This window comes from Stenella coeruleoalba (assembly GCF_951394435.1).
Source record: "Stenella coeruleoalba genome assembly, chromosome: 3".
In the NCBI taxonomy this organism is placed as follows: Eukaryota; Metazoa; Chordata; class Mammalia; order Artiodactyla; family Delphinidae; genus Stenella; species Stenella coeruleoalba.
The window spans coordinates 159142543-159166634 of NC_137148.1; the positions used below are offsets into that span (position 1 = coordinate 159142543).

General features: G+C 38.0%; 3 protein-coding genes across 4 annotated transcripts in view; 2 read left to right on the forward strand and 1 right to left on the reverse strand.

The window, feature by feature from the left end:
• The window catches only part of LOC307184939 (uncharacterized protein), a gene marked incomplete at its 5' end in the record, with an annotated part of 35401 nt that extends 23805 nt beyond the window's left edge, over nucleotides 1–11596 (reverse strand). The window contains one exon of the mRNA XM_079918685.1: nucleotides 11510–11596. Coding sequence (XP_079774811.1) covers nucleotides 11510–11596 — 87 coding nt within the window. The remainder of the gene's footprint in view (nucleotides 1–11509) is intronic.
• Nucleotides 1–24092, forward strand: part of LOC307183918 (UDP-N-acetylglucosamine--peptide N-acetylglucosaminyltransferase 110 kDa subunit-like) — a 96130-nt gene that overhangs the window by 54203 nt on the left and 17835 nt on the right. The window contains exon 1 of one of the 2 annotated variants that reach the window (XM_079917086.1): nucleotides 22076–23886. The exons of the other annotated variant lie outside the window; for it this stretch is intronic. Within the exon in view, the coding sequence (XP_079773212.1) occupies nucleotides 22468–23628 (1161 nt within the window). The 5' untranslated portion in view covers nucleotides 22076–22467 and the 3' untranslated portion in view covers nucleotides 23629–23886. Of the gene's footprint in view, nucleotides 1–22075; nucleotides 23887–24092 lie in introns of those variants that run through there. 2 annotated transcript variants of the gene reach the window in all.
• LOC307184940 (uncharacterized protein) lies at nucleotides 997–22429 on the forward strand (the record flags this gene model as incomplete). Its single annotated transcript, XM_079918686.1, has 2 exons — nucleotides 997–1357; nucleotides 20480–22429. Exon 2 carries the CDS (start codon nucleotides 21038–21040, stop codon nucleotides 22427–22429), a length of 1392 nt encoding a protein of 463 aa, XP_079774812.1. The 5' UTR covers nucleotides 997–1357; nucleotides 20480–21037.

The window sequence follows — 24092 nt, forward strand, 5'->3', positions numbered from 1 at the left end:
CGTTCCAATGAAGAAAGGATCCTATGTCCTGGGCACTTTTTGTTGATTTTGCTGTGTGTCCTCTCTAATAGCCAGAGGCAGATTCCAGGAAAATGACATATAAATGAATATAAGTAATCTAATATTTTTACAATTTGCTTTGGCCATACTCCTGGTCTTATCCTACTTGTAGCAGATGGCTTTAAAGAGCATTAGCTATGTATATATTAAAAATAATATAAATATACCAATATTAAATATTATATTGATGTATAAATGTAATATACTATTATTTATATTAATGTATAACAATTATGTACTATATTAATATATATTTTTGCCTAGCATATATTATATACAACATACATGAGTAATGAAATGTATTTATATGGTTAATATGTTCGTAATATTAATATGATATATCCTGTAATATTGATTATAAAACAACTATATCATAATATATAAATATATAATTATTATTATCTGATATAATACACTATAGTTAATATATTCTATAGAACACAATGTATAATGTATTAGTATAAGATAATTGTATTATATAATATAAATATAATACATATATAAAACTATGTATCTTTTAGTTATACATTACAGATACGAGTATGTATAGCTATTTATAATTTTATTTACATAGGAATCTGGTCATCATAACAATTGATGTAAAAATATGCAATATTTTCAATCCAATGGTCCTTAACCTCACTACCTACACATGACTACTTTTAAAATCTTGAACCCTGTCTAACTCATGCTTCCATATCTCTCAACCTGCTTTTCTACACATGCACGTAGACACACATTTATACACGTAGACACACATTTATACACGATATATATGTATAGTACCACTTTTCAGTTCAATGTCTATAAAATATATAATGATATTCCTGTGTATGTATACAAATATAAATCAAAGGTATGTGTATAGGTATGTATTTCATATGTTTATATAAATATATCATACAAATAATGTATGTGTATATAAATACATGACTGTATACATACATACACAGAAATATACTTATTTAAACAAAAGGGACCTAAATAAACATAGTTCTCTAAGAATAAAAATGTATGTCTCACTGTTTCAGTAACAGTTTATAGTTTTCTACGATATGTGCTTCTACAATTGTTATGAACAATTCCCATTTTTGTTGAATGTTTTAATTTTTTGCCTTTTTTTTTTTTATGGTACGCGGGCCTCTCACTGTTGTGGCCTTTCCCATTGCGGAGCGCAGGCTCAGCGGCCATGGCTTACGGGCCCAACTGCTCCGCAGCATGTGGGATCTTCCCGGACCGGGGCACAAACCCGTGACCCCTGCATCGGCAGGTGGACTCTCAACCACTGCGCCACCAGGTAAGCCCAATTTTTTGCCATTATTAATGAAGTTCTGAAGAATATGGTGGGCAAGATTACTTGAAAAACTCTCCTAAAAGAAAAGGGTGAGGTATGCTAGGTTAAATGTACACAGCTTATTTTTAAGTGCGTGGTTGATTTGGGAAGTGTGCAGTCGAAATGTCCAGGACCCATGAAGAAAGGGTGGTCCATGTGTGAGAGTTATAGCTCTATTAAGAGTGGATTGAAGATCTTGATAGCTTAGAACAGAAGCTGGAAATCCTGTTTTTATGGAGCCAAATGGCAAATATTTTAGGCTTTGAGACCAAAGAGGCAAAATTGAGGATATTATTTAGGTACTTAGGTAACCATTTAAAATGTTACCAGTTAAAACGTGAAAATTATTCATAGCTCATAGGCCATAAAAAATAGGCAGCTGTCTGGGTTTGGAATACAGGCCGTAGTTGAATGACACACCTGGTATAGAGACTTGTTTTTCAATGGCCATGACCACATGGGAGGCAGGAGGTAAGACTCCATCCCTACTAGATGGGAAGTTAGAACTAAACCTACCTATCCCTGGCTTCACCTTTAATGAAAGGGTGTGCCAGGAGAAAAAAATATCTGCTGGCAAAGGGAGACTAAGAGCAAATTCTCTTGGCCTCTGCTCTGGGTAGGAAACAGGTAGGAAATCTTGAGAATTCTGAACCGCAGATCTGTGTTCACAGTGTTTGGGTTGCAAATTTATTTGCGGTCTTGCAAACAGAAGCTAAGAAATTAACTTACAATGCTCCCAAATCGGTGGTATTCCAAACACAAAACTAAACCCTTTCTGGAGAGGTAGACCTTCAACACAGGCCTACAGCGTTCCCACAGATAAAGTTTAGCTAAAGGTGAGCTCATGATCTAAATTTACACAATAATGAAGAAATCAGCTACAAGTGGAGAGAATCAGCAAAAACAATCAATACTAGAATTAGATTCCCAAGGCCAATCATCAGGTGTTGGAATAATTAGGTGCCAGGCAGAAAATATACATAAAACTAGAACTGAAACAAGGAGCAAGGATGTTTTAAAAGACTGGGTAGGATCTTTCAAACATTTTTAAAGTACATGTCATTGATAAAGCTAAAAACTCGAAGGTCGTGTAATACAGCAGATTAATCGTGGAGAAGAGTGAAATTATGCTGTTTTTTAAAATATGGCAGATCAGATTCCTGCCTAATTACATAAGTTGATTTATCTTAAGAAAATACACAGTATTTTAAAGACTTATTGGCTGTAAAATAAGTTAAGGGTATGTCAAAGGGCTTCTCTGCAAAGAAAAGTGAGAAGTAGCAAAACACAGAAAGTCGAGGGGAAAAAATGTCAATATATACATTGCTATAGGGTGAACTAAACCTTAGGCCAGCAACTATGAGGAGGAGCTGACCCTTAGATACGTACAACTAAGCTGGAATCTTCAAAAAGTTCAACTATTTATAACTAAAAAGATTTATTAAAATTAATAACCAAGTGTTTTAATTGACATCAGAAGAGTAAAACAATAAACCCTGAGAACATAGAAAAAATAGACAATAAAGATTTGAGCAGAACTTAACAAAACAGAAAAAATATAAAATTGAGATGATTTAGTAAGTCAAAAGAATATTCTTTGAAAAGATTTAAAAAAACAAACTTTGATTAAGCAAAACAAAAACGTAAGTAAATACTATACAGAAAGAATCAGGACAATGTTATAGCATAGAGTACAAACAGAGAATATATGAAATGCCAGTAAATTTGAACATTTCTGTAAAGTGGACAATTTCCTAGCTCCTAAAGTTTACCAAAACTGACACAAGAGGAAATTTGTAGCTGGAGTTCTTGCACCAGTAAAGGAATTAAGTCAATAGTTTACAATCGTTCACCAAGAAAATACCAGACCCGGCCAGATCATTTGGGAGGTGAATTCTATCCAACTTCTATTAAACAGATAACATCAATATTAACAAAGAAAAACTTCTAGAGAGTAGCAAAGGAAGAATGCTCCTTTATTCATCTTATGAAGTCTATATAATCCTAATACCGAAAATAGATTAAGACTGTAAGGAAAAAGAAAATTACAGGTCAAATTTACTTGTAAATATAAAAGCAAAAATTTTAAACTATGCTATTAGCTACCCAAGTTCACTAGAGTAAGAAAAAGCATGAGCAAGTTAGGTCATCCAATGAATGAAAAGGTAGTTTAATGTCAAGAATATATATCAATAGATTGAAATCACCACATTTTATTTCTTTCCTCTGTCTCTTTAAAAAATTGGTAAGTACTTATATTGATCTCTCTTGTACTAGGCACTGTGCTAAGTCACTTACATATTTACTCCTTTAAACCTTCTATCATCCCTGGGGGAAAGTTCTATTTTGCTTCCATTTCTTAGCTAAGACTCTAACCCCCAGGAAAGTAAAGCAACATTTGTAAGTTTTTGTGGATGGTCAGTGACAGGACCAGTACAGGAACATCCAAAGTCTGTGCTGGGAAGCAGTGCCCCATGTTGACACTCACATTACAGATGAAAGGAAAGGAACCATGCACTTACCATATAGATTAAATCTCACATTACAAGTTAAAAGAAAGGAACCATGCACTTACATTATAGATTAATACCCACATAACAGGTTAAAGGAAAAAGAAACATGTGCTTCTCTCAAAAGTTGTAAAGAAGCATATCCATTTCTAAATATATTTCCCAATTTCTTTTGCTTGTTTTCTGACCTTTGTAGTGCATTTTGCCATGAGGAAAATTTTAATTCTTACATAATTAAATGTATCCTTTTTTTTTGTATCTTAGAAAGGTATTCCTCATGAATAATTTATTTCAAGTCTCCCAGGTTTCTGATACTTTTACATTTTCATTATTTTTTTAACTTTTAACTGGTTGCTGTATCTAGAATTTAGTAATTCTATGATAGCCATATTTTCCCACTTTTGTTGAATAATTTTTGCTACTGATCCAAACCATGAATTTTATTTTAATCTCAATTCCCTTATGCTCTCGCATCTAATTTTAAGATGCTTCCTATTCCGTTGTTTTGTCTATCTAAAATGAAATGCTACCTTAAAAATAATGTAATTATAATATAATAAATATAATTAGTAAACATAATACAATATATAATAAATAACATAATATAAAATAACAAAATATAATTTACCATATAACAAGATCAAAGGAGAGCAAAAGTATACAATCACTTGAAATATCCTCCAAAAGATATTTTATAAAATTCAATATTATTTGTAATTTAAAAGAAAGGGTAAAATAGGGATTGATGAATGCTTCCAAAATAAGAAGAAATTATATGTCTAAAAGAGAAAAAGGTAAGTGATAGACTTTAGTTACACTGGCAATAAATGCAGGACAAGATGAGGATGCCTGATGTAATGTTAAAGAAAAAGTATTATGTAACATTGTTTTTGCAGCACTGATGAATTCAGTGAAAAGAGAATCTCATAGAAAAGAGTATCTCGTTCTTCTTAATGTATGTACACTCGTCCATTGCATGAACATAACAGCTTATTTAACCAATATGTTACTGATCTGCATCTGGATTTCTAGGTTTTCATGGAATTTTATTATGCACAGTTGTTTCAAACACTAGGACTTCCTCTTATGTTTGTATCTTTTGAAAGAAACAATATCTCCACAGATGATTTATCTGTGCTGGCTGCTAGCTGACTTTGGGTACTTCTCAGTTCTTCCCTTTACCTTCCTAGTCAATATGAAAAGGGAAGGCAAGAAGGTCTCCTGTTTCGAGACTGTAAAGATAGGTCTTGGTGATAAAGTCTTGGTGGTAAAGGCTAAAAGTATTAACCCAGAACAAATGTTTTTCCAGCTGTAACTGTGTGTGATTCCCTTGGCTTGATTCCATAGAGGATGTAAGACAAGACTGTAGAATCTGCCCTCAAAGAGCTTCCAGTAGGATGAGCTAAGTCAAGTATGGTGGCATATCTAATTCAAGACAAAATATCACGTCTCCTTTTCTCTCCTGGCAAAACTTGGTGGAGTGAATGTAGAAGTCACTGTATGCTTTAAATTAAAGCAACACAATAAATCTTGTATTGGAAGGTGATTATTCTGGTCTCTTTGTGGAGATGAATTGGAAATTGTCTAGAAGAAGGAAAATTAGGTTACCCAAAGTTAAACTCATAAATAATTGAGCATTAATTAGATATCTGTGGTCTGTGTTTCTCTTTGATCATAATTTCTCCCAATTTATAGACCTCTTTGATACCTGATTAATCCTTGTCAAAGATGCAGTTAACAATGACTATTACTGTGTATTAGGTTTTGCCTGGGCCCTGAAGAAACTATCCTAAGTTACCTGCTATGATTGTCACTTGATTTCCTCACAGAGAACAATCAGAACTCCTTAAGTGACTTGGAATGTGAAACTAGTTAGTCTCTTAGATACTGTTAGAGGACCCTACAGAGCCCATTGGTGAAAGTTTGGAAAACATTGGGCTTCTTAAAATTGATTCTTGTAGTGCTTCTGGAAAGATCACTGAACCAAAAGAATAACAGTGTTTCTGGTTCTGTTGTTAGTGTTCTCCATGGAAAGATTGCTGAAGCTTCTGCACTCAATTTCCTTCCCCATGTGTGAATGTCACTGAAAAGATCCAACTCCATTCTATCCCCATATAACTTCAGAAACTAAGCAAAATGAAGACTCAAAATTCATTTCAAATAATGAAATGAATATATAACGTAGAATGGAACTGGGAAAATACCTGGTTTAAATTCTGGAAAGTACCAACTATACAATTCTGGATAAGTTGCTTCATCTTGCTTAGTCTGATTTAATGCCCATCTCACAGGATGTTATGGTGATTAATTTAATATCTTTGTATAACATACAGTGTTATGTAATTTCTTCTTGTTTTTCTTGAGTAAATTCATATCCTTAAGCAACTCACTGTAAACAATAGTTACTTGCTTAAATTACTCTTATCTTCTACTATCAGCTGAATTGTGTCCTGCTCACGTTAATATGTAGAAGTCTTAACTCCCAATACCTCGTAATATGACTGTATTTGGAGATAAGGCCCTAAATAGGTAATTGAGGTCAAATGGGTGGGCTCTAATCCAATATGACTGGCGTGCTTATAAAAAGAAAATATTAGGACACAGACATGCACAGAGGAAGACCATGTGAAGACAAAAGGAAAACATGGCATCTACAAACCAAGAAGAGATACTTGAGAAGAAATCAATCCTGCCGACACCTTATGTCAGATTTCTAGCCTCTAGACCTGTGAGTGAGTAAATTTCTGTTGTTTAACCTCCTCAGTCTCTGGTACTTTGTCATGGCAGCTCTAGGAAACTAATACAACTTTTTATGGCCTCCTTGACTCAAGTTGAAAGTTCAATATTTGGCATCATAGCTAGGAAACAAAAATATCTACATTCCTTGTTGTAGTCTTTCTTCCCCATTCTCATTGCTAGTAATTTCCATATTTGGGTCTGTTATCTGTGCCTTGTAAACAGAGCGTTACGCTCATTTCTAGTCTTACTGCTAATATACAGTAAATGTGCAGATACTGAATAGATTTTGGAGAAGTGCAACATATAGTTGGTACATGGGTGTATGTGTGTGTATTCATATAATTTATACATTTTCTCTATTCTCTTCCTTTGTTGTGAGCTAAGATTCTCTGCTTTTGTGACTAGTACTCCTGAATACTAATCCCTGAATTTAATTCACCAAAAATTGCCAAAAATAATAATAATATGGGGAAAGAGAGAGTGATAGAGGGAGAAGAAGAAACAATCAGGCAAGGGCAGTACTGTGAATTATTAGGGTCTTATTAATAAGCTTATGTTAGTCTAGAGGAAATGATCGTAAATATCATCAGTGAGCCCAGTTGGTCTTTACTGACTGCTAGACACATCCCTGAGTTCTGTTCTTAGTCTCCAACTGTGTGATTACTACTGTCTGGAAGTATTATTTGAACAACTAAAGGCACTTAATGGAAAAGGAATATGTCTTTAGAGAATCAACAGTAATTTTTCTATCTGATTACAAAGGAATGTTGACTGTCTGGAAACCTCAGTCATATTTGTAAGCAGGAAAGCATTGGCTATTAAAAGTGGATGATGTAAAGAGATGAGCAGAAACTTTGGCGATAGGTATACCTGGATTTAATTCTCACTCCTACCGCTTGGCAGCTGGATAGCCTTAGGCAAGTTTCCTACCTCCCTGAAATTCACTTAATTCAGTCTGTAAAATGGCATAATAACTTATTATAGCATCCTTTTAGGAATTTTAAATCAGTTATTGAAATAAAAGTACACAATATATAGACAAGTATGGATTCCTCAATAGGTGTTTGACCTTTCATTTCTCCAGTATCCCACCCGCATCAAATAAAGAAAAATACTTTTTTTTTTTCTTTTTTTTGTGGTACGTGGGCCTCCCACTGCTGTGGCCTCTCCCGTTGCGGAGCACAGGCTCCGGACGCGCAGGCTCAGCGGCCATGGCTCAGGGGCCCGGCCGCCATGGCTCACGGGCCCAGCCGTTCCGCGGCACGCGGGATCCTCCCGGACCAGGGCACGAACCCGCGCCCCCTGCATCGGCAGGCGGCCTCTCAACCACCGCGCCACCAGGGAAGCCCCAGAAAAATACTTTTTAAAATTTACGAATATTTCATTGTTTTAAAGTTAAAGCCATAAAAATAGAAATAATCAAATGGCCTACTGTCATACCATTAAAAGAAAAAAAAATAGGTGTTTATGAGAGTTCCATATTAGAATACAAATTTTCCTTAGGCACCTGTTTATGTATGCTATTCTGCTCTTTACAATAAATAATAAAATTCAAAAGACTTAATTCCTCACTTTTAAGACTTTATTAGTTTAGAAATTACATATTGACCTATGCTAAATTTTATACCGACCCATGCTAATGAATTCAGTACAGAAAACAAAAAACACTGCACTCAAGCAAACTACATATATATATCTATATATCCATATCTACCTATCTATCTATCTATCTATATATATATTACTTAAATGCATTTATATCCTACCATGTCTCATAAAGCATTGTGGTAACTCGGCAAAATACAGACAATCAAATATAATGGCAAAAGCACTTAATATAAACAGGGCCAAGGAAACATAGACAGAAGATGAAGAAAAGATGAGGGAAATTTGAACAGGAGGAAGTGTAGTTAATCGAGTTGTATGTTTTGACCTTAAGGGTCTCTGTGTGGGGACTTCCCTGGTGGCACAGTGGTTGGGAATCCGCCTGCCAGTGCAGGGGACATGGGTTCGAGCCCTGGTCTGGGAAGATCCCACATGCCGCGGAGCAACTGAGCCCGTGCGCCGCAACTACTGAGCCTGTGCTCTAGGGCCAATGAGCCACAACTACTGAAGCCCACGTGCCACAACTACTGAAACCCTAGCGCCTAGAGCCCGTGCTCTGCAACGAGAGAAGCCACAGCAATGAGGAGCCCACACACCACAATGTAGAGTAGCCCCTGCTTGCCCCAACTAGAGAAAGCCCATGTGCAGCAACAAAGACCCAACACAGCCAAAAATAAATAATAAATAAATTTATTTTTTAAAAAAAGATTCTCTGTGGATAAAACAACATGTAAATAATTGGTTACAAAGCCACATTATTTGAAGGTGCCAGACTGCACATTAACAGTCTGACACAAAGGGACAGCACAGGAAAACTATTCAGAGATAAAGATTTTTAAATCTTTGCAGTTTGAAACCTTTTAGAGCAAGTATAATGAGCGCGACACACATTTCAACACTCAACATGTTAATCTCATGTTCAAAGTATGTCTCAAAGTCATTGGAAATAGTTGCTGTCTCTGTCTCTGATATGTAAAACAGATCTGTGATGTGTAAAACTCAGGAGGTATTGATATCCACTTTTTGGCATCTGAACAGGAAACAAAGTTGTTTTGCAGTGATAATAAAGAATGAAGTAAATGCAACAGTCAAATAAAAGACAAAGTACTGAGGGAATGTATTAACAAAACGAATCCAACTAAATTCTGGTGACCTGGGGCCTACGATTGTACACACTCCATGGAAATACCCCAGCCTAAATACTGGCGTAGGAGGAAGGGTACTGCTAAGGCCATCACAGTATAATCCTTTTAAATGTCCCTTTCAAGGTTGTCTCCACTCAACACTGAGTATAGGAAAACTTCCCATCAGGCAGAAACACTGGCTGTGCAATGATTGACCAAGAAATTAACACACTAATGAATAAATGATGCTAATTTATTTCTATCCCTGACAACGGGAAACAGCACACACTCTGTGTCAATGGTATGTCCTCTTTCCCACTTTTCTAAATGGTCAAGTATGTTTTTCCCTTCATTGCTTTATATCATGTGTGGCAGGCATGATGGGAAGTGGCTACCAATGGTTCTGTTATTGATTTCTACCTTCATTTCACTGTGGCTAAAGAAGATACTTTGTATGATTTCAGTTTCTTAAAAATGTATTGGTACTTGTATTGTGGCGTAACATATGGTCTTTCCTGGAGAATATTCCATGTGTACTTGAGAAAAATGTGTATTCTGCTGTTGTTGAGTGGAGTGATCTATATATGGCTGTTAGGTTTAGTTGGTTAAATGTGTTATTCAGTCCCCCTACCTCTGTACTGATCCTCTGTCTAGATGTGTTATCCATTATTGAAAGCAAGGTATTGATCTCCAACCATTATTTTAGAACTATCTATTTCTTCCTTCAATTCTGTCAATGTCTGCTTCACATATTTGGGGCTTGTTTGGTACATATATGTTTATAGTTGTTATATCTTCTTGATAGATTGAACTTGTTATCAACATATAGTGGCCTCCTTTTCCTCTTGTGATAGTTTTTGATTTAAAGTTTATTTTGTGTGATATTAACGTAGCCATCCCAGATCTATCTTCCTTCCTTGCTTCCTTCCTTGCTTCCTTCCTTCCTTTCTTTTTCTCTCTCTCTCTTTCTTTCTTTTTGTTACTATTTGCATGGGATATTTTATTCTGTGCTTTAACTTTCAACCAACTTGTGTCTCTTGAAATCAAGTGAGTTTTGTGCGGACAGCATAAACTTGGATTATGGTTGTTTTTAGAGTCCATTCTGCCAATATTTATCTTTTTATTGGAGAGCTTAATCCACTTACTTTTTCAAAAATTACTTATGAGGAAGAACTTAATTCTGTCTGTTTCCTGCTTGTTTTCTGTATGTCTTATGCATTTTTTGCCCCTCATTTACTACATTACTGACTTCTTCTGTGCTTAGCCGATTTTCTTGTAGTGAACTCTTGATTCCTTTTTCATTTCTTTTTGCATATAGTCTATTGATATTTTCTTTGTGGTTATCAAGAAGATTACATTTACCCTTCAAAAGTTCAAACAATATCATTTGAATTGAAACCAACGTCAATAGCACACAGAAACTCTGTTCCTCTACAGTTCCATTCCTCCTCTTTACATTATTGTTGTCAAAAATTACACCTTTATACTTTGTGAGCTCAATAACATGGATTTATTATTATTTTATGCATTTGTTTTTTCAATCATGTAAGAAATAAAAAGTAGAGTTACAAGCCAGTAGCACAATACTGGCCTTAGTATCTGCCCATGTATTTCTCTTTACTGGAGATTTCTATTTCTTTATACAGCTTCGAGTTGCTGGCTAGTGTCCTTTCATTTCAACCTGAAGGTTCAATTTAGCATTTGTCATAGGGCAGTGTTAGGAAGTTGTAAAACAAACGCCCTCAGCCTTTGTTCATCTGGGAATGTGTTAATTTCTCCCTAAGTTTTGAAACCAGTTTGGCCAAATATAGAATTCTTGGTGGACAGTTTTTTTCCTTCAGCACATTAAATATGTCTGGCCTCTTGCTTCCGTGGTTTCAGAGAGGAAATTAGCTATGAATCTTTTTGAGGATCCCTGCTTTGTAACAAATTTGTTTTTTCTTTCTCCTTTGGGAGAAAAGATTCTTTCTCTGTCTTTTGGCATCTGAGAGTTTGATTATACTGTTTCTTGTTGTGGGGTTCCTTGAGTTTCTCTTAGTCCTGAAATCAGGCAAAGATTTACAGCAACCAAACACATACTGAACCAGGGAAGAGGCAATTGGAAAATGGCAGGAAAGCTTTGTGGCATTTTTACTTACCCTTGCCCCATCCACTGTTAGTGTAGTGATGGTCTTAAAGTGGTAGAGTCTTGATGCAGTGATAGTCTTAAAGTAGCAGCAGACCATTCCTAGTATGGGACCCTCAATCCTGCTTCAGGAGGGAGCAGAAGAGACCGTACTCTCAGATTATTATGTGTATCTGTTCTAACCTGTCTGGGAGCTACCTGAAGGACTGACACAAGATGCTTAACTGTGTCTTAGCTAACTTGGAACACAGTCTGGAAAAGCAGCGGTCATTGCTCAAAAAAAGTGCAAGGTGAACTAACAAAGCACAAATGGCTGGGGCAGAAGACTGTGCATTGAAATACAATAGACCACATAAGATGCAGGAGCAAACGTTGGGGGAGATTCTTTGGGAACTTAGAACATACAAAAAGTACACATGTGTCCAGAGAAATTAAGAAAGCCACATGCATACTCAAGATCAGATGCATGTTCTGAAAACGCCAGGGGAGTCTCTAAGCTTTTACCATGGGCTGAGCCCTGACCTCAGTGCAGGTCAGCTAAATGTTGAAGGAGTGATCCAGCAATCTGCACAATGGGGAGAGGTGTGTGGTTTTGAGTGTGCATGTGGATGTGCTTGTGTATATTTGTTTTTGTTTGTCTTAGGTGCAGGAATTCAAGGACATCTCTGTCAAAACATTAGCTAAACATGAACTAAAGGAACAAGACTTCAATGCCTACATACGATAAGGAGTACGGTTATTGCTAAAATAGTTTGGAAAGGTCCCTAAACAAACAGACTACTACAGCCTTCAACAATCAAAAGCCCTGAAAACCCTGGGAAAGTGAGAGAATCTGATTTCCATAGGCACCACATTATAATATGTGAAAGCCAAATGTTCAACCAAAAAAATCACAAGGTATACGAAGACATGGAAAAGTATGGTGCATTTAGGAAAACAAATTGATGAAACCATCCCTAAGGAAGCCCTGACTTTTCTCCATTGCATATTCTTGCCTCCTTTGTCATAGATTGATTGACCATAAGTGCATGGGTTTCTTTCTGGGCTCTCTATTCTGTTCCAGTGATGGATGTTTTTGTGCCGGTACCATACTCTTTTGATTTCTGTAGGTTTGTAGCACAGTCTGAAGCCAGGGAGCATGATTCCTCCAGTTGTGTTCTTCTTTCTCAAGACTGTTTTAGCTATTCAGGATCTTTTGTGTTTCCATACAAACTTTAAAATTATTTGTTCTAGGTCTGTGGAAAATGCCCTTGATATGTTGATACAGACTGCACTGAATCCGTAGATTTCCTTGGGTATGATGGTCATTTTAACAATATTAATTCTTCCAATCCGTGACCACGGTATATCTTTCCAGCTGTTTGTGTCATCTTTCATTTCTTTTATGAGTGTCATATAGTTTCCTGGGTACAGGTCTTTTACCTCCTTAGGCGGGTTTATTCTTATGTATTTTATTCTTTTTTATGCGATTGTAAATGGGATTGTTTCCTTAATTTCTCTTTCTGATAGTTCACTGTGAGTGTATAGAAATACAAAATTTATATATAGAAATCTATTGTATCCTGCAAATTTACCAAGTTCATGTTTGAGCTCGAATAGGTTTTCGATGGTGTCTTTCATATTTTCTATGTATCATGCCATCTGCAAACAGTGACAGTTTTACTTTTTCCTTTCCATTTTGGAGTCCTTTTATTTATTTATTTTTTCTTGTCTGATTGCTGTGGCTAGGACTTCCAAAACTCTGTTCAATAAAAGTGGTGAGAGTGGGCATCCTTGTCTTGTTCCTGATCTTAGGGGAAAGGCTTTCAGCTTTTCACCATTGAGTATGTTAGCTATGGGCTTGTCATATATGGCCTTTATTATGTTGAGGTATGTTCCCTGTATGCCCACTTTCTGGAGAGTTTTTACCATGAATGGATATTGCATTTTTTCAAAAGCTTTTTCTGCACCTATTGAGATGATCGTATGGTTTTTAGTCTTCAATTTGCTACTCTGATGATAAGAGACCTAAGACAGCTACAGAGGCTAAGTGACCTTTCCTTCCCTGAATGGGTAGGTATCCTTGTTCTGCCTTCTAATTGAGTTAGTATCTGAGTAAAGAACTGCCAGGTGTCATTTAGTTCACAATACACTGCTGTGGCAATATAGAAATGAATTTGCCTAAGTCATTTGGCTTTTCTCAATTATAGTAAATGAATATACTGAATGAATACTTCAACTTAAGGAAATGTTCTTAAAAATATATTAATGTAGGCAACTTCAGTGGAGAACTGAAATCAAAACAAAACATTCAGGTAAAGGGCTGAAATAAAAGTACACTCAGTTGTATCCAGTTTCCTCTTGTAAATCTCTCTTTTTAATTTGAGTGGACAGTCACTTGAGAATATCTGACTTGGGGCTAAGGAAATCTAAGCCTTCTTGGCCACACTGTATTCTCTTATGTCATTTACTAAAGGCACCAGTTGGACTGCTGAAAAAAGAGTGGGAAAAATCAACCCCTCACATCCAAAGGGCGGCTCTTGAAAATATGTGGGTTGTTGTAGTTATTTTGCTCTTCTGGCCTCAGAAGTTCTAATCTTAACCTTAGCCCCTCATAGAGAGAGACTTTGTAAACCAATTCCCACATTACTCATTATGTGACTGTTGAAAAAGGGCAACCCAGCTCTTTTCCTGTGCTTTCAACCAGTTATCTTCTTCAAAAATCTGTTTGGATTGTTATACCTTAATCTTGCCTGGCAAGGGACTTATGGGAATGTTCTTACTGTTTGAAAGTTTGGTGCCAGTATCTGCAAAGAAAGAAGAAAGTGAAGAAGGAAAGATGTGTTTATCAAACATCCCAATAGTGAAGGTGTGTGAAAGCAACTTTTGAAAAAGTTTATCTGTCAGAGTTTAGCCATATTATTACGTTTTATTTTATTCATTGAAAATAAATAATTATCAATGAATCCTTTCTAGATTTTCTAGTTTCCCAAAGTTCCCTGTATTCACATTCTAAGAGGAAAAATGGTATTTTAAGTCACTGCTCTCCACCTTATATTATTTATAATCACTCCTCGTGACTTCTTCCTTCCAAGAAACGTGATCCTGAGAAGTGTCCTTTGTTTGTCTTTGTGGAATAAGTGATGAGGATGCGTCCTGGAGACCTGTGAGATGTTTAACTTGTGGCATAATGAAACTAGGATGGAGAGTTCTGGAAAGATCTGGAAAGGTGACTTGTAGAGTGTGGCCAGATGTGGGAGAAGAGAGACGTACAGAGAGAGGGAGAGTAAATGTTCAGAGGGAGAAAATGAAACATAATTAAATAAGTTTTGTTGTGTGGTGTGGGATGCAAGCCTTTCTCTCCCCCTTTCCTTCACAATCTCTTTGTTAAAGAGTGTGTTTTTCATTAGTTTTACTAAGATAGGATTTGCCGTTTTGTTTGGATACTGAGAATGGACCCATGGGAACAGTTACATTTGGGTTATCTCTGACTATCTTTAAGGAAGAACATAAATATTGGCCACACTATCTATGCACATGCTATCACCATGCCTTTTTTGTTCTCTGTTCATATATCTAAGTCCTCTTCTTTCTTTAAGGTCAATCTCAAATCTTATCTGAAATGTACATTTATTGATAGATTCAACCCATAATGAACTGTCCCTTCTTTGTCCTCCTTAGGTTCTGATTATTTATAAAAACTCATTTTTGAACTTAGAAACTGTCCAATATGATATATTAGTTATTTCATCAGCATATGTTATATCCTCAACACAATTATACGCTTTTGTGGGGCTGGGATCATACATTCTGTAATTTTTCTCAGTACTTACACTTACTTTGATAAAAAGCGCATTCATTCATCTAAACATCATTTATTGGGTGTTAATTAAATAGCTCAACTCAGTAAATATTGTTTGAATGAATGCATGCATGAATGAGGGAGTATGCAATAGGTAGCCTAATGTACCGCCCAATGTGAGAAAACCAAAAACGTAAACACAAAAGCAAGCCAAAAAGTGGACCAGGACTTTCTGTAAAATATCCTGCTTTTTGTTGGATGATGCCATGAAAATCAAGATGCTCCTGAAAGGTCTTAATAGCTGACCAAGAATAGTAAACAATTGAAATTCTCTCAGGCTTCTTCAACCCTATCACTGGACACATTTATACCTCTCAGGAGTGGTATTAAAAGAAGAGATTAATAAAGCTTTTATAGATGAGTTGATAAATCTCTAAAGATTTAAGTCTTCATTGCCTCCTAGGTTTTCTCTATTTTGGGTTTCCAAAAGATTTCAATAAACCACAGGATAATTAAAAATTAGACATTATCTTTCTTACCTTGACGTTTTTTGATGGTAAACACCTTTTTATTGTCCCCATAGTGCTGCTCAATTTCCACCAGTACAGTACTTAAGTGAATTTGGCTCTGGATGGTGGGATATGTAAGATGTAAATGAATTGTCTGTATATGTTTTAGAATTCTTCAAAAGGGCCTGGCCATGGAAATGCATTGAATATTACTTAAATAACTAAGATAACTTCCTCAGAATTATTATTCTATTCTGGTTAGGATACTATCTGCTCTGGTTTGTTAAAATTTCCCTTTAGAGTGGTTTTAATTTTGTTTCTGATAGGGTCCTAGGATTTATTGCCACACCCATCCTGCATCTGTTTTTCTTTGAATTACTCTCCTTGCAGTTTCTGATTCATACAGGGCCTTACAGGTTAGTGACAACCTGGCCATCACAACGCTGGGAAGGACAGGCCTACTTTTCAGAGGTGTTGATGTTTTCTGTACCTGAAGGTTTTCAAGAGATATCAATCTTCCTCACCACCGCCCTTGGCCCTCTTAATGGACTAAGCAGTTCCTCATGAAATTTCTGTAGGATATCTGTACCAACTTCTCAATATTGTTCCATCCTGAATCTAAATTCCTGGCCTCAAGGTAATGTTAGATTCCTAGCTCCAGCCCCTATTTACATAAGGCCTATACTAAGGAACGGAACCCACAGACATCAGTCCGCTCTTCTTTCTCTGGATTTAATTTCTCTGTTACTTTCTGAAACATGCAGGTGTTTCTTTCTTTTAATCTCTGCTATGTGCTTTTAACTTTTTCAAAATTGACCCAGAATTTACGTGTGTCTCCAGTAAGAGTACATTAAATTGAGCTTAGTCTGCTATTCTACTGGCATATTTGAGATCCAGATAATTTGCTACTTAACTGGATTCAATGACCTGTATATTTCAGGCATCTAAAACTCACCATGTTCCAAATTTCCCTCCTTATAGTTAGTAATTTTCTTGGGAATCTGGATGACATTAAATGGAATAAAGTTAGCGAGTGGCCCAGGAGTGCCTGAAAGTTTGTTTGTCAGAGTGGCCAGGGAAAGTTAAGCAAGGAAGAAAAGCAAATGAAAAACAGAATCCCATTATTATGGCTGAGTTTACTCCCAGGATTCCATGCAGAGCTCTCTGTAGAGCTGGGATGGGTTATAACTTATGCCAGAGCTCTACGTGGGGCTGACACCATCTCATGCCAAGCTCTCAGTTCAGGGCTAACGTCATCTCTGGTCCACTCTGTGTAATGGAAACTTTGGAGGAATGGCCAATGTGTTCTGTGGCATAGGAAGAGAGAAATTGTGAATGTGACTTTCTAAATTGTGGAGGAACTAACCACTGTAAATGTGCCTTGAACTATGTTGTTTAATTTGACCAGTCAGATCAATGACTTTCCCCTTGAATGAAATGCTGCTACGTATATGAGCAGAAAAACAAAACTGGTATAAGGAACAGATAGCTAGTGGGAAGCAGCCACATAGCACAGGGAGATCCGCTCTGTGCTTTGTGACCACCTAGGGGGATGGGATAGGGAGGGTGGGAGGGAGGGAGATGCACGAGGGAAGAGATATGGGGACATATGTATAACTGATTTACTTTGTTATAAAGCAGAAACTAACACACCATTGTAAAGCAATTATACTCCAATAAAGATGTTAAAAAAAAAAAACTGGTATAAGGAGATGGAGAGACTGGGAGTCTTATTTTCCCACCAATTAACTTTGCCTCTGACCATGACCTTCCCTTTGAGTCTCCTATGACTTGGGGATGATCGCAACCCCTTGGGTTGGGTGACGGCAACCCCATCTTCACTAGAACCTCTATAGTTAACTTTGATTTTTCCAACGCTGTCTATCCATCCCATGTGTGCAGTCAGACATTTGATCTTGGACTTTTACTGACAAAATGTGCTTGAATATAACCATTTCTTTTCACTCCCACTGCTACTATTGTCACTGCCTTAACTAGGGCTTTATCTTTAAGTTCTTTATATAAATATATAAATATCTATATATAAATATAATATACAAATAAATAAAATATAATATTAATTCTGAAGATTTTAAAGTCTTTTCTTGAGAAAGACTTTTCCTGATAAAGATACACAATATCTTATATAAATATTTTTGTATTGTCTGTTCTTTTCTTAGAATTTTAGTCATATGATTCTATCTCTTGGTTTGTCTAGAACTTTTTGATTGAATGCTGGCTATTTGGCTTTTTATGTTTTTCTCAGCGGAAACATTGTTTTGCTTCAAAATATTTTATTCTACCTGGAAGTAGCAAATCTTCAAATTACAATTTTTTAAATGCTTTCAAATATCAATACTATAGGTGTCACAAAATCCACGAAAATGACATTTAAAAATTACTGCCAGATGTGTCTCTATAAAACTTTTCCCCCACTTTTTTAGCTATATATTCTTTAACTGCCTCCTCATACGACAGTTTATATATTTTCGAAATAAAATTTTAAGAAATAAACTTTGTAGTTTTTAGACATAGATTTCTTGTAACATCGTTGATTACAATTTGCTTCTAGTTATTAATAGTTTAGAAAAGCTTCTTTCAGCTTCACAATTTATTATTGATAATGTCACATTAATTTTCATTGTTAACTTTGAGAAAACCTCTATGGATTACTTCGTCATAAATATTTACTATTATAAATGCATTACTGATTTCAGTACTGCTATAGGCTTGTGCATTACAGGAATTCTGATAAAATACTCATTCACACCATTCCATTACACACATTGTTGATGGAGTATATTCTTTTATTTATTTATTTATTTATTTATTTATTTATTTATTTATTTATTTTTGGCTGTTTTGGGTCTTCGTTGCTGTGCGCAGGCTTTCTCTACTTGCAGAGAGTGAGGGCTACTCTTTGTTGCGGTGCACAGGCTTCTCATTGCGGTGGCTTCTCTTGTTGCAGAGCACAGGCGCTAGACACGCAGGATTCAGTAGTTGTGGCTCGCAGGCTCAGTAGTTGTGGCTCACGGGCTCTAGAGCGCAGGCAGTGTAGTTGTGGCACCACGGCTTAGTTGCTCCGTGGCATGTGGGATCTTCCCGGACCAGGGCTCAAACCCTTGTCCCCTGCATTGGCAGGTGGCTTCTTAACAACTGCACCATCAGGGAAGCCTCTGGAGTATATTCTTGACAGAAGAAAATTTCCGTTTTGACTAAGCATTGATGAAAACTGAATCTTTGACTTATCTTTCACATGCCTGATGATTGAAGTAATTTTCCACAGAATAACTTCTGGTTTTGTACTTTTCAGTTGTTTTTTTTTTCTTCAAACGCACATGCTTTGAGAGCTGTGAAGTGCGAGACATGGCTATATTGTAAGGTGGTTTTTGTCCTTATGCTTCTGTGTCTTGTGCTAGTTAAGTCAGTAGAGTAGTCAGTATGAGTACTGGAAGTTATTCCTGTAATGGGATAGTATATAGTCAATTACATATGGTGATGTCTGAAAATCACATAATAGCCTGACTTAAAACATCTCCTTAGGGCTTCCCTGGTGGCGCAGTGGTTGAGAGTCCACCTGCTGATGCAGGGGACACGGGTTTGTGCCCCGGTCCGGGAAGATCCCACATGCTGTGGAGCGGCTAGGCCCGTGAGCCATGGCCGCTGAGCCTGTGCGTCCAGAGCCTGTGCTCCACAACGGGAGAGGCCACAACAGTGAGAGGTCCGCGTACCACAGAACAAAAGAAAATCTCCTTAGCCAGATTTCAAAAAAGCCTGTGGCCATTCCAATATGATCCAACATAGCGGAATATGATAGAAGGAAAATTGGCAAAGAAAGAGACGCTGGTCTTACCTGATGGAAGTGAAAATATCTCACTTTTGACAATTTTGCAAAAACCTATAATTACGTGAATTAATTTCTAGGGTTCTTCATTGGACCTAAAAAGGAACCCATAGAGTTGTGGAACAACAATAGAAGCTGCTGTGATGAGAAGCCCGGGCACCGCAACAAAGAGTAGCCCCCGCTCGCCGCAACTGGAGAAAGTCTGAACGCAGCATTGAAGACCCAACGCAGCCAAAATAAGAATAAATAAATAAAAATAAATAAATTTATTTTTAAAAAAGTAATACTCAGGTTTGAGGCATGCGAAGTATGATGAGGAAAAATTAGCTAATCCTTTCAGAACTTTTAAAATATCAAAATCAGTCTCTAAGATTTTAGCATTATATACAACATCGGTTACTTATTAGTGGTTTGGGAAGGCCAATTTAAAATTTTCTGATCTTACTGTATTGAAATTCACGGCCCTAATGTTTTCCACATTGACTGTATGAATGATGAAGTAAAGTCAATCATGTATTTCCTTTCCAACTGGGCAGAAAACAAAATTTTGAAAAGTGTTTGGACTACTGACTTTTGATTTCTTCTAAGGCAAGTGTATAGGTAATTTTTATTCCCTGGTTAGGAGAAAAATGGTGGAAGAGGGCAGGGTTAAGAATGAAGATTTCAAGAGCGTGAGAGTTAGACGACCAACCAGAGTTCCTAAGGTTCGGTGCCTGTAACTGTCGCCGCCGCTTAAGCCTGCCAAATCAGTGGTACGGCTGCTGCCCTCGTATTTGCTACCTCTAGAAACATTCTTGCCAGTAGTGGCGGCAGCGGGACTCAATTACCCCCTTTTCTCACTCTCTCCAGAAGCTCCAGATGGCGTCTTCTGTGGGCAACGTGGCCGACAGCACAGAACCAACGAAACGTATGCTTTCCTTCCAAGGGTTAGCTGAGTTGGCTCATCGAGAATATCAATCAGGTGATTTTGAGGCAGCTGAGAGACACTGCATGCAGCTGTGGAGACAAGAGCCAGACAATACTGGAGTACTTTTATTACTTTCATCTCTACACTTCCAGTGTCGAAGGCTGGACAGATCTGCCCACTTTAGTACTCTGGCAATTAAACAGAACCCTCTTCTGGCAGAAGCCTATTCGAATTTGGGGAATGTGTACAAGGAAAGAGGGCAGTTGCAGGAAGCAATTGAGCATTACCGGCGTGCATTGCATCTCAAACCAGATTTCATCGATGGTTATATTAACCTGGCAGCCGCTTTGGTAGCAGCAGGCGACATGGAAGGGGCAGTACAAGCTTACGTCTCTGCTCTTTAGTGCAATCCTGATTTGTACTGTGTTCGCAGTGACCTGGGGAACCTGCTCAAAGCCCTGGGTCGCTTGGAAGGAGCCAAGGCGTGTTATTTGAAAGCAATGGAGACGCAACCGAACTTTGCAGTAGCTTGGAGTAATCATGGCTGTGTTTTCAATGCACAAGGGGAGATTTGGCTTGCAATTCATCACTTTGAAAAGGCTGTCACCCTTGACCCCAATTTTCTGGATGCTTATATCAATTTAGGAAATGTCTTGGAAGAGGCACGGATTTTTGACAGAGCTGTGGCAGCTTACCTTCGTGCCCTAAGCTTGAGCCCAAATCATGCAGCGGTACGTGCCAACCTGGCTTGTGTATACTATGAGCAAGGCCTGATAGATCTGGCAATAGACACCTACAGGCGAGCTATTGAATTGCAACCACATTTCCCTGATGGTTACTGCTACCTAGCCAACGCTCTGGAAGAAAAGGGCAGTGTTGCTGAAGCAGAAGATTGTTATAATACAGCTCTCCGGCTGTGTCCCACCCATGCAGACTCTCTGAATAACCTAGCCAATATCAAAGGAGACCAGGGGAACATTGAAGAGGCAGTTCGCTTGTACTGTAAAGCATTAGAAGTCTTCCCAGAGTTTGCTGTTGCCCATTCAAATTTAGCAAGTGTATTGCAGCAGCAGGGAAAACTGCAGGAAGCTCTGATGCATTATAAGGAGGCTGTTCGAATCAGTCCTACCTTTGCTGATGCCTACTGTAACATGGGAAACACTCTAAAGGAGATGCAGGATGTTCAGGGAGCCTTGCAGTGTTATACTCGTGCCGTTCAGATTAACCCTGCACTTGCGGATGCCCACAGCAATCTGGCTTCCATTCACAAGTATTCAGGGAATATTCCAGAAGCAATTGCTTCTTATCGCACTGCTCTGAAGCTTGAACCTGATTTTCCTGACGCTTATTGTGATTTGGCTCATTGCCTGCAGATTGTCTGTGATTGGACAGACTATGATGAGCGAATGAAGAAGTTGGTCAGCATTGTGGCTGACCAGCTGGAGAAGAATAGGTTGCCTTCTGTGCAGCCTCATCATAGTATGCTCTATCCTCTTTCTCATGGCTTCAGGAAGGCTATTGCTGAGAGCCATGGGAACCTCTGCTTGGATGAGATCGGTGTCCTTCATAAACCACCGTACGAACATCCAAAAGACTTGAAGCTCAGTGATGGTCGACTGTGTGTAGGATACGTGAGTTCTGACTTTGGGAATCATCCTACTTCTCATCTTATGCAGTCTATTCCAGGCATGCACAATCCTGATAAATTTGAGGTATTCTGTTATGCCCTGAGCCCAGATGATGGCACAAACTTCCGAGCGAAGGTGATGGCAGAAGCCCATCATTTCATTGATCTTTCTCAGATTCCATGCAATGGGAAAGCAGCTGATCGCACCCATCAAGATGGTATACACATCCTTGTAAATATGAATGGTTATACCAGGGGTGCTTGAAATGAACTCTTTGATCTCAGGCCAGCTCCTATCAGGCAATGTGGCTGGGCTACCCTGGGACCAGTGGCGTGCTTTTCATGGATTATATCATCACTGATCAGGAAACTTCACCTGCTGAAGTTGCTGAGCAGTATTCTGAGAAACTGGCTTATATGCCCCATACTTTCTTTATTGGTGATCATGCTAATATGTTCCCTCACCTGGAAAAGAAAGCAGTCATCGATTTTCAGTCCAATGGGCACATTTATGACAATCGGATTGTGCTGAACGGCATCGACCTCAAAGCATTTCTTGATAGTCTCCCAGATATGCAGATTGTCAAGATGAAATGTCCTCATGGAGGAGACAACGCAGACAGCAGTAATACAGCTATTAATATGCCTGTCATTCCTATGAATACTATTGCAGAAGCAGTTATTGAAATGATTAACAGAGGACACATTCAGATAACAATTAATGGATTCAGTCTTAGCAATGGACTGGCAACTACCCAGATCAACATTAAGGCTGCCACTGGAGAGGAGGTTCCCCGTACCATTATTGTAACCACACGTTCTCAGTACGGGTTACCGGAAGATGCCATTGTGTACTGTAACTTCAATCAGTTATATAAAATTGACCCATCTACTTTGCAGATGTGGGCAAATATTCTGAAGCGTGTTCCCAATAGTGTACTGTGGCTGTTGCGTTTTCCAGCAGTAGGACAACCTAATATTCAACAGTATGCACAAAATATGGGCCTTCCCCAGAACCGTATCATTTTTTCACCTGTTGCTCCTAAAGAGGAACATGTTCGGAGAGGCCAGCTGGCTGATGTCTGCTTGGACACTCCACTCTGTAATGGACACACCACAGGGATGGATGTCCTTTGGTCAGGGACACTCATGGTGACTATGCCAGGAGAGACTCTTGCTTCCCGAGTTGCAGCTTCCCAGCTCACTTGTTTAGGCTGTCTTGAGCTTATTGCTAAAAATAGACAAGAATATGAAGACGTAGCTGTGAAACTGGGAACTGATCTAGAATACCTGAAGAAAATTTGTGGCAAAGTCTGGAAGCAGAGAACATCTAGCCCTCTGTTCAACACCAAACAATACACAATGGACCTAGAGCGGCTCTATCTACAGATGTGGGAGCATTACGCAGCTGGCAACAAACCTGATCACATGATTAAGCCTGTTGAAGTCACTGAGTCGGCCTAAATAATGACTGTGTTCACAGGAGAATTACCCCTGTACCTGAGCCTCAACCTTCTGGGGGAAAGGGAACAACTTTTTCCTTATCTGTACAATACCATGTTGCAGATGGGTGACAGACAATGATAAGAAATAGCACAGCCAGACTTGCTTCCTGCATGATCATGATCATGATAGGGAGAGACACAAGAGATGGGAAACTGCTGTTCCACAAGGAGTCTCCATAGAATTTTGCAGCAGCCAGGTGTCTGGAAGGTCTGGAAGGTAAGTGTGGAAGGTCTGATCTCCCTTGGTCTTCCATGGGATGGATGGTTAGTGTGGAAGGGAGATAGAGATTGCCCAGCCGTTTTGTGATTATCATGGATTGATTGAGTCTTCTGAATTAATATTTTTCTTTATATTTTGGGTATTGGAGCTTTTAAAAATGTTTGGTTTCAGGTATTTTTATTCATGTGAAGTGTGTATGATTC